This window comes from Oratosquilla oratoria, chromosome 4 (genome assembly GCF_046742065.1).
Source record: "Oratosquilla oratoria isolate Oo_2021 chromosome 4, ASM4674206v1, whole genome shotgun sequence".
Taxonomy (NCBI): domain Eukaryota; kingdom Metazoa; phylum Arthropoda; class Malacostraca; order Stomatopoda; family Squillidae; genus Oratosquilla; species Oratosquilla oratoria.
The window spans coordinates 39,509,165-39,527,709 of NC_134780.1; the positions used below are offsets into that span (position 1 = coordinate 39,509,165).

Sequence of the window (18,545 nt, forward strand, 5' to 3'; positions counted from 1 at the left end):
TCTTGACATCCATCTGAAGACTAAGTGCCAGCCCCTCTGGGCTTCACTTCCAGATGTAGGTGAGGGGGTTGACATGTTTTGAAAATATGGCAAGCAAGGAACTGATTTTCTCTGCTGTCCATCTTGCTGGACCACCACAAGCATGTACACATCATTGGTCCCTCTTTTATTTTCTGAATCACATTTGATTATTTACCATGACTCCCTTCTCCTCTAAGCATTTCACCCACCTATCTTTCACAATTCTTTCATACATTGTGCCAAACATGCTGATCAAGGACACTGGCCTATAATTCTGAGGTTCCTCCTACTTTGCCCTTTGTACATTAGTACCACATTTCCCATTTTCCAGTCCTGTGGCACCTTTCCTTATTCCAGGGAACACAATCAGTGCACTGTAGTGTATTAACATGTGAGTTAGTGATACTGTTAGTGCTAGTGTGTGTGTGATTCACTATGGTCTTGGGTCACATATTGAACTCATGATCGACAGACATTACCCTCCCAGGTGAGAGCTCAGAGGTCAAATATGACCAATCTATGGGTAATAATGTGACATTACACAAACACACACCCAACTCATAGCCCACAAGAGTTGGAGTGCTGCCTCAAAGTACAGTAATGCTGAAATTATTTCAACCCTGGGCAGGATTCGAACTCAGACCACTGGAGTGGTGGTTGCAAATGCTACCATTGCACTGATGAGCTGTGTGTGTGTGTGTGTGTATGTAGGCCCATACATGCACATTTGTGTGTCTATTTCTATAAATACACCTTATACAATAATTCAATGTACAATATTTCTAGTGATCTTTGGCTCTTAACCCCTTCCATACGGTGCCGCACACGTAGGCGTCATGGGGAGCGAGTGTATTCGCGAGGCTGCCATATCGGCGTCTTGATTATATTTATTGTAGTCGCCCCTCCATAATGACATTCTTTCTAATTCTTTTGTAATCGCATTTTCTATGGTTATCAAAATTCACGGGTGAAGAGAGAACGATCGATATAAGCAGTGACTATATTTTATGATGCGAGTATTATTACGACACGTCGTACGGCTGGCATTGGCTGCTGCCACCGAGATCTAAGTCCATGACGCCTACGTGTGCGGCACCGTATGGAAGGGGTTAATATTCTTTTCTAGTGTGATCATTCATCTTCATGATCAATTGCAATTTTTCAATGATATGATATATTGTGATCCCTCAATTTTATTTGGCTGATTCTGTGAAGAAGCTGCTGGTCTTCTACCATTTTGAAAAATGCCAAAACAGTTCTTGTACACTCCTCATGGTCAGGTAATTGAAATTATCTATTGTGTGTATAAGGGAGGGAAGCATACCAGAGTACTGGAGGAGTGCATGTATAGTTCCATACATATATCAAAGGCTTTTTCCCCCTTACAAGGGAGGTAGCCAAAAAACAAAGGCATAAAAACCACTCCCACCCATTCCGTCCCCACATACTCCACTCCCACCCACCCACTTCCCTCCCTCTTATCTTGGCTCCTCCTGGATGACATGTCATCCCTGCATCTCACCCACTGCCCTGGGTCAGAAGCAGTGCCACAAGACACAGCACATCCACAGCAAGGCTGCTTCATTAAATCAGCAACCTCTCCTGCTCTTCCTCAACAGACATTCCCCTCTTTCCCAAAGCCCCTTTTACCCCATCCATCCACCTCATCCTTGGTCAACCCCTCATGTTCACTTCTACCTCTGTCTTCCACACTTCTTTTACAAATCTTTCTTCACTCATTCTTTCCATGTGTCCAAACAATCCCAATAATCTTTCATCGACCCTATCTTCCAACTCCCTTTCCACCCCCATTCTCCTCACCTCCTCGTTTCTCACTCTATCCAGCCTAGTAACCCCTATCATATTTCTCAGACACCTCATCTCAAACACATTCAAACTCCTCTTATGTTCCAGGTTTCTGTCCATACTGTTGGCACAATCACTCCTTCATACAATCTCCTCTTAGCATCCATTTCCAAATATCTATTTCTCATTATATTTTTTAATCCTCTAAGGCATTTACTTGCTTCTCTCAATCTAAATTTTACCTCCACCTCCGCTCCTCCCTTTCCTGCCACATTAGCACCCAAGTATCTAAAACTATCCACTTCCTCCAGTCTTTCTCCTTTAATACTCACTTCCAGTCTGCTGCCATTTTCTCCCCTTGTACATCTCATCACCTTACTTTTACCCACTATACAAAATAAAAATGTGTGCTTTGACTCTGCCATTCTCCCTTGTATGGGAGAAAGATCCATGGGTATGTATACAACAAATATTGCAATGAAGGAAGTTGCTGATTTAACTACACAAGTGGGTCTATGGAGCCCTGACCACCAAAGGATATGGGAGCAGTGGACTAGCTGCTTTGACTATCTTGCAAGGATAAACAAAATCAAAGACTGAACTTCCCTAACTTGCTCTTGCAATTCTCTATTCCACTTCCTCACTCTCCACCCCTTCATCTCCATCACACTCCCTTCCCTCTCCATGCCTCCTCCACAGACTCCCATCTTGCAATAGTACATCTTCAATCAATCTTTTGCCCCAGGTCTCTAAGAGGAGTATATCTGCATCCACCACTTAACTTGCTCTCCATAATGCCACATACTTTTCTTCCATTCAGTTTTCAGTCTTCTTCCTCCTTCCTCACTTGTCTCATACACCTATTAATCTGACATCTCCCTTTCTCTTCACATGACCATACCTCCTCAGCAGGGCCTTATTCCTCTTCTCTATATAAACCTTCTCATTTACCTCCACTTATTTTCTTGTTTACTACTTGTTTTTATTGTTTCCTTAACCTAAAACCTGTGGCCAAACAGGTACTGGTGAGTACTTAGACCCTCCCATAGATCTCTGCGAGATGAAATATTGAAAATACTATGTTGTGCCAGTGTAGAGCTATTTCTAAGTTCCAGGCTCATCAGCAGAGAATTGTTCTCGTGTGAAAATAGTGGGAGTTGGTAGATAATGAACCCACTTAGAATACCCTTCACAGGTGCACCTCCAGGTGGAAGAACTGGTGTTGACAGGATTTGGAAACGGGCAGCAGGGTCATCCACAGGATCCATATGTCATAAACTTGTGGATTTACCACAGGGTATTGATAATAACAATAATACCACAGGGTCATCTAGTTATATGAAATGCAAAGGACAGTTCATCTCTCTCTATTAGGTGGTCATCCTTCCTTCCTTATCCCACAAAGATTATGAAGCCCATCATTGCAAATAGATGGGGAAATCTGCCACTGATGAAAAATACATATATGTAAATATAACACATACAGCATAAATGTAATAGGTCAAGATGGGAAGGCAGTGATGACATAATTGCAATTCATTCTGTTCTATGCCTGTGGAAACTAGTGGAATTTTTTATTAACTACCTTCCAAAAGTATCTCTCAATCTGACTAATTCTCTAAACTATTTAAAAACTAAGTTTTGTAGTTGTTAAAAATTACAAAATTAATTTCTTCCAACTCAAAAACTATACAATTCCTTTTACTGACGGAAACATTTTTTATATAATCTAGCTACTGAAATCCATACTATACATTAAAAGAACATTTGTTCTAATTATGTTAAAATATCAAAGCAAATTATCCTATCAGAGTTTGCAGATTTCAAGAAATCAAATTATCTAAAACACCATTTTTTTCTGAACAAGTTCATACTATATCACTGAATTTATATTTTAAAGTACTTTCTTTCCACTATGCACCACCAGCTTTCTATCTAAATACAAAGCTTGCAGCACTTTTTTTTTTATAACACACTAGATGGAAACCCAGTCATTCCAAATCACATTCATTTAGTATATCTCACATATTGCAATCTTTATGTTACTGATGCAAGTTGAGATGTAAATAATGCCCAATACTGATTTGATTCTCATATCCTTTCAAAGGCTGAAAACAAATATGATCTAAAAGTTCTAGGAATAAAATATCCTGTCTTAGAAACAATAATCCCATGTTAAGCATTTTGTAATTCTTGCACGTATGGGACATGAGAACCTATGCAAAGTTGACTAGCAGAAGCTCAAAGAAATCCATGCTGCTTTTTAACAAAATTAAAAGTCTGTTCTTCCCTGGATTTCTCTTGGCAAAGTATGATACTGCTAAGGGTAAGAAAGTGGGGATTGCAACTTTGAATCATTGCCTGCAATAAGCATAGGAAGGGCAACAAGAGCTTTATAAAAATCTCTAGACTGTCTGTAGTGTGCAAGGGCTAGAAGATGCTGCATACCTCCTGGATGAAGGTGGAGGTGGGTGTGGGCGTGGGAGTGAGTGTGAGCATGGACCTCTGAGATCATCTGCATGCGCTGTACATGGTCAGCCAGTGCCAGCCGCTCCGCATGGAGACGTTCAGCTGAAGATGCTGCCAGTGGGTCTGAAGGGGAAGCAGCGGCTGCAGCTGCTGCAGTGTTTGCCCCCAGGCTCAGGGATGTCAACCCTGTACACCCCAGCCATATGTAAGTGACGATGCAAACACCAAACATGCACCTACTGGCCTCTACCACAGATTCCTTTTTTTTTTTTTTTTTAAGTTTTCACTCAAAAATTCAAAGCTCTGTGGCTTATTCACACAAAATGACAGATAAAAATAATTACCAACTGAAAATTCAAATCTGAATTCTGTTCTGAATTTTCCTTTTTCCGATATGTGAACCATCTCTGCTACATTAATCCATCCTACAAATTTCCTTTACATGTTTATCAGTTCTGTTTTTACAGAATGTGCACACACGCCTCTTAAGTAATGCTCAATGGGGACAGGTCAACTCATTGCATTTCAAGCCAACTCACTGCAACTCACCATCTCGCTGCACTGTCAACTCACTGAACATTTTTATCATAATATAATTAAGATATAATAAAAACCAACTGGGTTAAGTTAGGTTAGGTCAGGTTAATGCAATGAGTTGTCATCATCTAATGGAGTGAGTTGACATCATTGTACATTGAGTTGTCATCACAGTGAAGTGAGTGTGTAGCAAGTTGGTATGCACTGAGTTGGCATTGCAATGAGTTGACATGTAACCATGATCAACATCTTGCAAATATGAAATGTGAAAGTAACCTTTATAATCAGATGGGGAAGTGTGTATGAGGGGGCAATCACCTAAAACATTTTCACATAAAGACTCTCAGAGTTGTATCCATAAAACTATAAGTATATAGCATCTTCACTTTAAAGTTCACCCTTAGTTTTAATAGCTCTCCAAGGCATAATGCTGACTTAATGCTGTACCACAAAATTGTACATTTAAGGACTCTTTGACTCTAAGTTTGACAACAACTACAGGCACCTCTTCCCAAACAAGGTCACTGCAAGCAGCTTGCAACACAGACATGAAATTGTGTAAGTTTGAACTATCCCTGGGATGGGAAAGGAGGCAGGCAAGTACTACAAACAAAGTTACTTCATGTCAAATACACCATAGTGAACTTGAAACAAACATGTTTGGGAAAATCTACCTTTAACATAACATCATAAAGGGGGGCAGCCAATTCATAGAACAAATTTATGTGATCATGTTGGTGTCCCCCCCACCCCCACCCCCACCCCAAAAAAAAAAAAAAAAAAAAAAAAATATATATATATATATATATATATATATATATATATATATATATATATATATATATATATATATATATATATATATATATGTTGGTACATTGCGACAAGTTGATGAAGGTGGAAAAAGAAGTCACGGGTCTAGTTCCGAGTTCCTGAGTTTATTCCTGACCGGTTTCGCTCTACGCTTCTTCTGAAGAAGCGTAGAGCGAAACCGGTCAGGAATAAACTCAGGAACTTGGAACTAGACCCGTGACTTCTTTTTCCACCTTCATCATATATATATATATATATATATATATATATATATATATATATAAATATATATATATATATATATATATATATATATATATATATATATATATACATATATATTTCTAAGATTCTATCTCCTACAATAATTGTTCAAAAGTTATCAAAATCACATGGTGCAAGGACTTTGATATGATCTACATTTTTTTCTTTCACTGAAGTGTGGTGTCAATCAGACTATGGGATATTATGGTTAATTGAGGGACTACATTGATTTTAAAGGAAAAAATAAGTTTTGAGATGTGGGGTCTTAAAATGTTCACTATTTGTAACTGAACTTGAGTACATATCATGACAAATGTGTTTCTCTCCCTCTTTTTTCCTGATGTATAATAAAGTATATGGAAGGTTACTTCTTCAACTTAATAATATACATTGATGTCTGCTATAAAATCCAGTATTTTCAGGTTCCCTACCACTCCATAAGATAAGGTAGCTTTTATGAGATAATTCCATAACTGATTGCACTACTCCGTGACCAGATTATAATGTGAACTCTCCATTTTTTTTTCTTTCTTTCTTATGCTTGCTTCACTGTTTTGAGTTTTTGAGTATATACATAATAGACCTCCTCATGTGATAACCTAAGGCTATATTGAGTGAGAAACCAGTATGAAGAATTGCCAGAAATTTCAATAGTGATTTTTCAATAATAGTTATATATATATATATATATATATATATATATATATATATATATATATATATATATATATATATATATATATATATATATATATATATTGTAACATGTAATACATCACCTTTTCCCATATGCATCATAGGAGCATGAAGAGGCAAGCATGGAAAAATGCCCACACCTACAATGCTAAAGGGAATTCCTATATTCTGTATATAGAGAGCCAAATGCAATATAATACCTTTGGATTTCTTCTAGAAATCTTTACATTTTCTACTCTGGCTGTCCCTTCCTTGTGATAAATAGATAAATCTTGAAGTTAAATCATAATCTAGAAACCTTCTGTTATCTGTTATGGCAAGTTCTGAAACCCATTTGTATCACTTACATCTCAATCTTTCCATTCAGACAACTTCTTGTACATTCATCCACATTCTTCATTAGGGGAGGAAATCAAACACACACATACAAACTAAACACACAAATACATTATATATTCTTAAGTAGATAAAACACCAACTGGGGTTCTGACTTTCAAAATAAGATGCTTAAAGGCTCTGTTAACATGAGAAATAAACCCCTTCCATTCTGATTGGTGCTTTTCTTTATAGTATGGCTAACCATTCTTGATGGCACTCCCCCCCTATGTAGCAAATAACCTCTTTTGTACCTGGTGAAACTTCTCTTTATATTCTGGCTGCTGCAAAACAACTTTACTCATCTCAGTGACTGTTATCTCCTGGTCTTTCTTGCAGAAGACCCGCAGCCTTCAGGAATCTGTCTACACTCTCTGGGTGGGACCTAAGTCACTCAGGGAAGATATATTGTGTTGTTGTCTAGGGAGTGTTAGTGTGGGGGCACTGAAGTGAAACCCTTTTCATAGCAAATAGGTGAAACAAACCAGCATTTTTACCTTATGCAAACATTAAGACACAGTGTCCATTACATTTACATCCAGATTTCGACATCATCTTAGGTAACAACGAGTTTAACAAGATGTATGTTATGCCATTAGTTTAAACCACACATTGCCAACACCTTGGAAAGCCCTGTACCCCACAGCTATGGTCATAGCTATATCAATCAAGCAATCAATTGCAATTTCTCTTGCAGGAGATCCACAACCCTCAGGTAACCAGCAATGGCCTCTAATTTGACCTATGTCATTCAAGGAAGATGTGTGTTGCTGTCTGGATTGGTTGAAAGTGGGGCAGTGTAAGATAAGGTGTTCAGTGTTTTCTGCGTGATGGTTGTACATGGAACAATACAAGTCCCTGGGGGTTAGACCAATTCTGCACTGGTACTTCTTCAATACATAGTTGTCTTCAAAAACAACACACCTCTACCATATCTTCATAGGCCACATGAAATATTGTTTAAATGTTCCATATCATGCCAGAACCTTAAAGATGAAAAAGCACATCCATAAATTCACACACACACATTCATCCACTCCCACTGGCCAAATAACTATACAACTTCACACCTAAATGGAGAAATGACAAGGAACTAGTGGTGCTCCTCCAAGATGAACAAACATCGAGGAGAATCACCTCACCACTGCCCATCTTCACAACCAATCATGACCTTTTGCTTCCATCTGGAAGTGCAGCCAGGAGAAGTTAGCACTCAATCGCTAAACTAGACCTTCTGTATGGACCCATTTTTCATTTTGATGCTTTTCAAGTCTTTCAGGTGTCATATGTTGAAATATACAGCATATTACTTCTACAGCCACACATTTCATCATTATCTACACTTTCCATATGACAGGAAAAGACACATCATCAACTTTTATATCATATAATGCTTCTCAAGTTCCTTATTGTTTTCACATATAGTATCATTCATTACTGCCACAATCTTATCATTTCACAATTTACTATGGGTTGTCAAAAGTTTGTATGCGAGTTGTAGGGAATGTGTGAGGGTAGTGGAACAGGTAAAGGTGGGGCTGCACCAGGGTTATGTAATGTCACCATGGTTTTTCAACATGTACACGTACATACATATACCAAGGGCTTTTACCCCTTACAAGAGAGGTAGTCAAAGGCATAAAATCACTCCCACCCATTTCATCTCCACATACTCCACTCCCATTCACCACCCCTTCCTCCTTTCCTTGGCTTCTCCTGGATTTATCTATTTATTTATCTTTTATTTTTTTGTGTGTCTGTGTGTGATTGTGACCCTGACTGAAAAAGATAAGAAAAAAAAAAAGCCTAAAATGAAAGGAATCTACCTAGCTCTATACCAAAGGCTCCTTACCCCTCACATAGGAGGAGAGAACAATAACTAATCAGAAAATAAAGAGGTTCTCTTCAAAGTAGGAAAGTAGAACATGATTTTCTAACCCCTCAATATAATATGGTGAATTCCACCCCTTATAAGGAGGGTGGCAATCAAAGCATACACTGACATTATGCCATCCCACCCCAATATGTCTTTCCCATCTCAGCACCCCTTCCTTGCCTGACAAGACATTCCTCTTGCATCCACTACCCTCTTCCTTCACCCTATCCATCCTCTTAAACCTTAAGTGTTCCCCTCGAGTTCCCTCCATCCACTTCTCCTTTCCACACATTTGCTACTCTTTCTTCATTTATTTTTTACCTAAGCCTGACCCACCTCAGCATTCTTTGATCAATTTTAACTGAAAGCTTTCTTTACTCCTGCTCTCCATCTCACCTTCACACTTCTCACTCTATCCATCCTCGTAACTTCCATCATGCTTTTTAAAAACTTTATCTTAAATATGTTAAGGCTCTCACCTTCTCGCTCTTCAAATTCAATCACTACTCTGGTGTCATGGGTACAATCACTTCCCTAATGGCCTCTCATTGCATTCATCCCAGTCTACCAATTTCTAATGACACTTCTCATTTTCACCCAAAACTAATTTGCTTCCTTTACTCAACAATCCACCTCCACCCCAAGTCTTCCATACTTAAACTACTTCTCGTTTCTCACTCTATTCCTCCTCCTTATCCTCACCTAGCTTCTTAAAACATTTGCATCTGAAATGCATCTCAATTTTTCCTTCCCGTTTCCCTTAAATTCCAAGTCTCTACCCCATACAGTGTTGTAGGCACAATCACCCCTTCATGCATTCTTCTCTTTGCCTTCATACCTAAATATCTACTTCTTGTGACACTTTTCATTCCCCTGAAATGTTTAATTGTTTCCAGATTTCAAATGCTAAAGTATTTCTGACCTTTCCACTTGACCACTCAGTATGATATGGTTTAACATCAAAAAGTCCCCCCTATCAGAAGGCTAGGACGGTGCCCATCACAGAGGACTTTGTAGGGTCGAATTCTGTGAACCATGCCCTTGGTTCAACTTTGCTGATGGCAGGGTTCAAACCACCACCCCCTCGACCTTTGCCACAAGTAACGATGCCCTAACCCACTCAGCCAGTATAGTACAGTAAAATTCATCCTCTTATAAGCAAGGGTGGCCAAGCCAAAGCATACACCAACCTTACCCCTGTCCCACACCCACACAAAGACCCATATGGATAAAATAACTGTTGCCTCAATTTTCATGGGCTGAAAACTTGCAGCTTCACAGTAGCTGGCAGTCATCCTTGGTTCCTCCCACAGATCCCTCTGGGAAGACATTTTGGACTGTCATCAGTGTTGTTTTAGTGTGGATCAATATTTCTGTGTCACTAACAGGTACAAGGAAAAAGGAAATCACTGGTTGTCAGCTCTCCTGATATGAAGAGGCGGAGGAAATATAAAGTTCACGGATATCTTCGGAGTCTGTCTCTCAGAGTTGCACTTCAACTGAGGTGAAGGTGTTGGGTTTTAAAGATGGACAGCAGAGAAATGATTTTAACCCTACTGTCTCATAAAACCACAACTTGCAGATACCAACTGTTGGTCCCAGACAAAGAAATATGTATAAAATGTTAGCTCCAATCAATCCGACAGTATAAGAGAACCTATCTCCAAACAATATTGTAAATTCTAAGAAAATTTTGATCACAAGAATGAGGTGTGCTTGGAGGTATAACAAAAATTTGAGAAAAGTTTACCACACTTTGAGTGTCAGACACATCGAACAAGGCATTCATTCTGGCTTATGTTACACAATTCTATTCAGCTAACAGAAACCTACACTAAACCTGTCTTGTTTCAGTTACTGACACATGATTTCATCAATCAAAGGGAAGCCCTCCTGCAATCAAAGGATTAAAATGGGTGCGTACAGGTGTGAGTACAAGCATGCACCCACACCCACAAAACATAAATAAACAAATATATAAATAAAATAATCAAATAAATAAACTCAAAGTAAATAATTAGACAAAAGTATATCAAATAGAATAAATCAAATAAGTGAATACAACAAATAAGTAATAAGTGAATACAACAAATAAGTATATGAAATAAAAAAAAATAATAAATAGATAAATAAAAGGCCAGTTCCAGTCCCCAGCTATAAGCTCATAACAATCCTACTGGTTCTAAAAACCAAAGTCCCTAAGCAGTTGTAAAGTACATTCTAATATACAGCAATCATGGGTATTAATATACTCTAAAAAACGAGTGGAATAATGATGCAGAGCTAATATTTATATATTTTCATTCATACACAAGTGAGCTCTTATTCTGTCTCATCCAGATGTGATTTCAATTAAACAAATAGCATTTTCAGCTTTACAGCAGTGTTGTGTGCCCAATACTTAAAATTGAATTTCACATCAGTACTAAAAGTTGTTTGCTTTATAGTTCTTATATCATCACATTTCTTCTTTTCATTGTAATATTTTCTTTTTTTGGTGTGGAAGGCCAGTAGGGCAATGGATGCAGTCATTAGACAAGATGCCTACATGCTAAATATTTTACCTTCTACTGAAAGAGACAGAAAAGACATGGTTTTCCCCAACTTTGGTCCAGTAATTTAGCTATAGAGATACAGACCCAAAGTAAATTTATGGAAGAGATCTGCCCATATAATAATCATGCTTAAATCACAATGCAATAGTATTATGCAAGTTCCCTCCCTGTATCTTCCAAACAGCTCTGCCCATCAACTCTTTCCAAAAAAATTACATAATAAAAAAAAAATAATAATAATAATAATAATAATAATAATAATAATAATAAATGAATAAATAAATAAATAAATAAATAAATAAAAAAAAGCAAAGACACAAGGCTGTGTACACTTACCCAATCTATCAAGGTGATCCCGTTCCAGCCTTTCCCGCTCAGATGCCATGAGCGCTGATGCACTGGAGTACAGGTTGGCAGGGCTGGGTGGTGGAAAACCATGCGCTAGGGATGTCGGTGGCATGGCCGGAGTAAGGTATCGGCCACCCAACCAGTGGGCCGTGAGACCAGGATGATGAGCCGCAGGATCTAGTGAACTCCTCTTCAAGATCTCCTCCTTCATTCGGTCCGTAAGCTCCCTTTCTCGCAACTCTCTTAGTTCCCTTTCCCTCTTTTCCCTCTCCAAGGCCTCAATCTCCATTCGTTCTCGGCTTCCCGGCTGATAAAGGGATGCCATACTGGGAAAGTGCAACAGAGGATCTAAGGTGGCCGCAGTGCTGGTGCCCACAGGGGACAGGCCAAGGCCAGGGTGTCGTCCAGGACCAGGAGACAGTCCAGTGTGAGGTCGTGCATATTCACTGCATAAAAAAATAATAAAATTAAGTAAATAAATATAGCTGTCATTTTTACTTTCTAAACATATGCATGCACATACTTCTCATGATATGAATCCCCATATACACAGTTATGTGTTGATTTAAAGGAAGCAACCTTGCTATAGTGTAAGGAGTGGGCAAAGTTCCAGTGGCCTTTTTTGTTCATGTAAGAGACCACAACCAGCCTATTGACTGGGATAATTCTAATGAAATAATTTCATGTAGATCTTTATTAGAAAGAAACATTATCGAATCCAATCACATTAAGCATAACTTCAATCAAAATATTAATTGAAGTTTAGGTTTATATAAACTTGATTTTATTATTAAGATAATTGTACAAAATGTTCCAAGTGTTACCAGGCCGGGGTGATGTAACATCATATGACCAAATGTCCTTAAAAGTACACACTTCTCAACCTGGTTATGAAGCATCTTGTGTGTCCTTCCCATGTTTCCTAGCTTGTCTACTACTTTATGTATATATATATATATCCACCTATGTCTCTGTAACTGTGTATTCCTTGATAATGTCTTAAATTAATGAAAATGTTCAGACTAAGTTTTTTATTTCCCAGTGTTTTTTTCAGCAAATTATTTTCACGTGTGCCTTGTGAATTACTGCAATATATATATATATATATATATATATATATATGTATATGTATATATGTATATGTATATATATATATATATATATGTATATGTATATATATATATATATATATATATACATACATACATATACCAAGGCTTGCTAGGGAGGTAGCCAAAAAGGAAAAGGTATAAAATCATTCCCACCCATTCCATCCCCGAAAACACTCCACACCCCTCCACCCTCCCTCCCATCTTAGCACCTCCTAGATGACGGGTCATCCCTGCACCCTGTCCACTGCCCTGGGTCAGAAGCAGTGTTGCAAGACACAGCACATCCACAGCAAGGCCGCTTCATTAAATCGGCGACCCCCCTCTCCGTCCCCCCATATAAAGGAGAGGACGGGGAGAAATCCCTTCGGGCTGCGTCAAAATTTTGCTCACACACACTACCTCACCCCCCATCCCCCCGTCCATTCCACCTCATGCATCACAACATCTTCCATATACAACCATTCTCCATTCACCCCTGTCTTCTGTCCTCTCCCGTCCTTCCTCAACAGACATCCCCCTCTTTCCCAATGCCCCCTTCACCCCATCCATCCATCTCATCCTAGGACGTCCCCTCATGTTCACTCCCTCCACATCTGCCTTCCATACCTCCTTCACCAGTCTTTCCTCATTCATTCTTTCTATGTGTCCAAACCATCCTAATACTCTTTCATCAACCCTATCTCCCAGCTCCCTTTCCACCCCTGTTCTCCTCCTCACCTCCTCATTTCTCACTCTATCTAGCCTAGTAACCCCCATCATACTTCTCAGACACTTCATCTCAAACACATTCAAGCTCCTTCTCTCTTCCTCTTTTATGTTCCATGTTTCTGCTCCATACAGTGCTGTTGGCACAATCACTCCTTCATATAGTCTCCTCTTAGCATCCATTCCCAAATTTCTATTCCTCATCACACTTTTTAATCCACCAAGGCATTTACTCGCTTCTCTCAATCTACATTCTACCTCCACCTTTATATATATATATATATATATATACATATATACTGTATATACACATTTATATATATATATATATATATATATATATACTGTATATATACACACACACACACCAAGAGCTTTTTCCATCTTACAAGGAAGGTAGCCAAAGTCAAAGGCACAAATCCACTCCTACCCATTTCATCCCTACAAACTCCACTCCCATTCACCACCCTTCCCTCCCTCCCTCTTTTCTTGGCTCCTCCTGGATGACCGGTCATCCCTGCATCTTATCCATGGCCCTGGGTCAGAAGCAATGCAGCATGACAAACAAGACCGCTTCATTTGATCAGCAACCCCCCCTCCTTCCCCTCATCATTCACACATACTTCCTCACCAACCCCATCCCACACCCGCTCCCTTTCATGCATCACAGCATCATCTATACACAACCATTCTCCATTCATCCCTATCTTCTGTCTTCTCCCTTCCTTCCTCAACAGACATTCACCTCTTTCCCAATGCTCCTTTTACCCCATCCATCCAGCTCATCCTTGGTCACCCCCCCCCCACAAATGTTCACCTTCCACACCAGTTTTACTAATCTTTCTTCACTCATATAGATGCAACTCAAAAAAAATCATAATAATAAAAAAATTGAAAAAAAAGGATATTTTTGTATTTTTTTTTAAATATTTTCCAGGCCCATAGACCATGATCAATTTGTGCATACCTTATTGTATATCCTATTTCATGTGTATGTTTAACCATTCATGACAAGGAAATTTGGAGTGTTTATCTTTGAAGATTATACTAAGAGTAAATTTTGTAAGGTAGCCATATTGGCCCATATACAGTACAGTATCTACACTTGTTGCAGCATCTGAGTCCTGACTAAAAAGGTCAATTACTTGTTTATTTTTATACTGTGTCTGATGTCTCTTAGGATAAGGTAGATATGCATATGTGGAGGGATGAATCAAGTACTTAAACCTGAACAAATTTGGTCGTTCAAAAAAAATAAATAAATAAATAAACTTGCGATTAATTTCTTTTTTTTTCATCACTATCACTCTTTCTTTCCATGTGTCCAACCCATCCCAATACTCTTTCATCAACCCTATCTCCCAAATCCCTTTCCATCCCCACTCTCCTCACCTTGTTTCTCACACTCTATTTAGCCTATTAACACCTACCATATTTATCAAGCATTTCATCTCAAACACATTTAAACTTTTCCTCTCCTCTTCTCTTATGTTCCATGTTTCTATCCCATACAGTGTTGTTGGCACAAGCACTCCTTCATACAATCTCCTCTTAGAATCCATTTCCAAATGTCAATTTTTCATTACACTTTTTAATCCCAAAAGGCATTTACAGTAGACCCTCGTTTTACGCAGATTTTTTATGCGCGGTTTTGAATTTACGCGGATTTTTGGGTTTTTGGGTTTTTGTATATATATATAGCGGATGAGCAAGTGGAAGATCAGGTGAAGAAGACTGTAGCCTTAGCAAAGGAAGTTGGCGGTGAAGGATTTGCAGATATGGAGGAAGAAGAGGTTCGGGAACTGGTTCGTGGCCATGCAGTTGAGCTGTCTGAGGAGGAACTGGTGGAACTCGTCCAGTCGGCCAGTGAGGAGGAGGAGGAGGAGGAGAAGGGCAATGTTGAAGAAGAAAGCCAGCCACAGGAAGGATTAACTTTGGACTCATTGGCAGCCTTGATAAAACAGGCCTCCGCTCTCAAGGCTGCCATTTATGAGACTGACACATCCATGGTGAGGGCAATTGCGGCGCAGAATGGCATCAACAGTGTTATGGCGCCCTACAAAGCCGTTTTGCAGGACATGAAATAGCGCCGAGTACAATTGCCCATCACCATGTTTTTACAGAAACGTGGTGGTCCAGCTAATTCTGATGCCGAGTCCGACTAGACTGCTACCTAGACTACTACCCCTTCTACATATATTCATTTCATGCACTGTTTTTTCTTGTTCTTTTGTTTGTATTGTATTGTTTTCCTATTTTTCTATTGTATTATTTTGTTCAATATGGCAATTCATTGTGGAAATAAAATTATTAGGGTTCTAATGATTGTTTTGGTATATCTCCTTCAGTGGCAGAATTTTACGCGGATTTTCGTTTTACGTGGGGGTTCCCGGTCCCTAACCCCCGCGTAAAACGAGGGTCTACTGTACTTGCTTCTCTCAAGCTACATCCTGCCTCCACCTCTCCTCCTCCCTTTCCCACCACATTTTCCCCCAAGTATCTAAAGCTATCCACTTTCTCCAGTCTCTCTCCCTTAATACTCATTTACAATTTGCTGCTATCCTCTCCCCTTATACATCTCATCACCTTACTTTTACCCACGTTTATCTTCAACTTCCTTCTTTTGCACACCTTCCCAAATACTGTTACTACATACATACATACATATACCAAAGGCTTTTTGCCCTTTACACGGGGGGAGCCAAAAAGAAAAAGGCATAAAAACCACTCCCACCCATTCCATTTCCTATATATTCCACTCCCCTCTACCCTCCTCCCTCCCTCTTATCTTGGCACCTCCTGGATGATGGGTCATCCCTGCATACTGTCCAATGCCCTGGGTCAGAAGCAGTGTCGCAAGACACAGCACATCCACAACAAGGCCACTTCATAAATTCCGCGACCCCCCCCCCCTCTTCGTCCCCTCATGCAGAAAAGGAGAAGATGGGGAGAAATCCCATCGAGCTGCGTCAAATTTTTTCTCATACATACTTCCTCACCCCCCATCTCCCACCCACTCCCCCTCATGCATCACAGCATCATTCATATACAAACCTTCTCCATTTACCCCTATCTTCTGTCCTCTCCTATCCTTCCTCCACCGACATTCCCCTCTTTTGTAATGCCCCTTTCGCCCCATCCATCCATCTCATCCTAGGACGCTCCCTCATATTCACTCCTTCTACCTCTGCCTTCCACACTACTTTTACTAATCTTTCTTCACTCATTCTTTCAATGTATCTAAACCATCCCAATACTCTTTCATCAACCCTATCTCCCAGCTCCCTATCCACCCCTGTTCTCCTCCTCACCTCATTTCTCACTCTATCTAGCCTAGTAACCCCTATCATACTTCTCAGACATTTCACCTCAAGCATATTCAAACTCCTTCTCTCTTCCTCTCTTATGTTCCATGTTTCTGCTCCGTACAGTGCTGTTGGCACAATCACTCCTTCGTATAATCTCCTCTTAGCATCCATTCCCAGATGTCTATTTCTCATTACACTTTTTAATCCACCAAGGCATTTACTTGCTTCTCTCAATCTACATTCTACCTCCACCTCCACTCCTCCCTTTCCTGCCACATTCGCACCCAAGTATCTAAAACTATCCACTTCCTTCAGTCTTTCACCCTTTATGCTCACTTCCAGCCTGCTGTCACTCTCTCCCCTTGTACATCTCATCACCTTACTTTTGCCCACATTTATCTTCAGCTTCCTTCTTTCACACACCTTCTCAAACTCTGTCACTAACTTCCTCAATCCCTCCTCTGATCCTGCTACAAGCGCAGTGTCGTCAGCAAACAACAACTGGCTCACCCCCAACTTTTCTCCATTTTCTTTAACCATCTCCAATCCCTGACCCACTACCCTTGCATTCACCTCTCACACCACCCCATCCATGTAAAGATTGAACAGCCAGGGTGACATAACACATCCCTGACGAAGTCCCACCTTTACCTCAAACCATTCACTCTCTCCATTTCTAATCCTAACACAAGCTCTACTACTCTTGTAAAAACTCTTGACTGCTCTTAACAGCTTTCCTCCTATCCCATATATCTGCAGTACCTCCCAGTGCCTTCCTGTCTACCCTGTCGTAAGCCTTTTCCAGATCCATAAAAACCCAAAAAACATCCTTACCTTTTCCTATAGCTTTCTCACATATCTGTCTTATCACAAAAATCTGATCTACACAACCCCTACCTGTCCTAAACCCACACTGTTCCTCACCAATTACTCCCTCTCTTCCTCTCCTAATCCTCTCAATCAAGACCCTCCCATAGGCTTTCCCAACTACACTCAACAAGCTGATCCCTCTGAAACTACCTCACTCACACTTGTCCCCCTTTCCCTTGTAAAGCGGAACTATACAGGCACTCCTCCAGTCCTCTGGCACTCTACCCTCTCTTAAATAAACATTAAATAACCCCAACAACCAGTCCACCATAACTGTACCTCCTTTCTTCAGACAATTTGCATGGCATCCATCCAACCCAGGTGCCTTACCTGCTCTCATCATCTTAACAGCTGCTTTCACTTCATCCTTCCCTATTTCTCCTTCATTTTCCTCACTCATCACTCTCATTTTCTTAGCGCTTCCCACTGCAACCACCTTTCCCTCTCTATCCTCCTTCACATTTAGCAACTCCCTAAAATACTCTACCCACCTTCCTCTCACTACCTTCTCTTCCATTATCATCTCTCCATCTGCACTTTTTACCTTTTCTTCTCTACTTGATTCACCTCCTCTTCCTCTTTTAATTTCCTTCCAAAACATCTTTTTATTACTTTCAAATTTTCTGTCATACTCTTACCCCATTTCACATCTGCTCTTCTCTTTACTTCCTTTATCTTATGCTTAACTTCCCTTCTCTTTACTTTGTACCTCTCATATGATTCCCTCGTCCTAATTTGTAGCCAATCTATGAATGCCTGCTTCTTCTCTTCTACACCCTTCTTTGCTTCC

General features: G+C 39.8%; 1 protein-coding gene across 15 annotated transcripts in view; it reads right to left on the reverse strand.

Annotated features, from left to right (window-relative positions):
- The window catches only part of Gug (arginine-glutamic acid dipeptide repeats grunge), a 109,055-nt gene that overhangs the window by 22,312 nt on the left and 68,198 nt on the right, over nucleotides 1-18,545 (reverse strand). For 8 of the 15 annotated variants that reach the window (XM_076183978.1, XM_076183977.1, XM_076183980.1 and 5 more), the window contains 2 exons: nucleotides 11,749-12,206; nucleotides 4,276-4,482 (listed from right to left, as the gene is read on the reverse strand). In XM_076183978.1, coding sequence (XP_076040093.1) covers nucleotides 4,276-4,482; nucleotides 11,749-12,206 — 665 coding nt within the window. Of the gene's footprint in view, nucleotides 1-3,034; nucleotides 3,275-4,275; nucleotides 4,483-11,748; nucleotides 12,207-18,545 lie in introns of those variants that run through there. The other 7 variants (XM_076183989.1, XM_076183986.1, XM_076183985.1 and 4 more) reach the window with 4 other exon arrangements.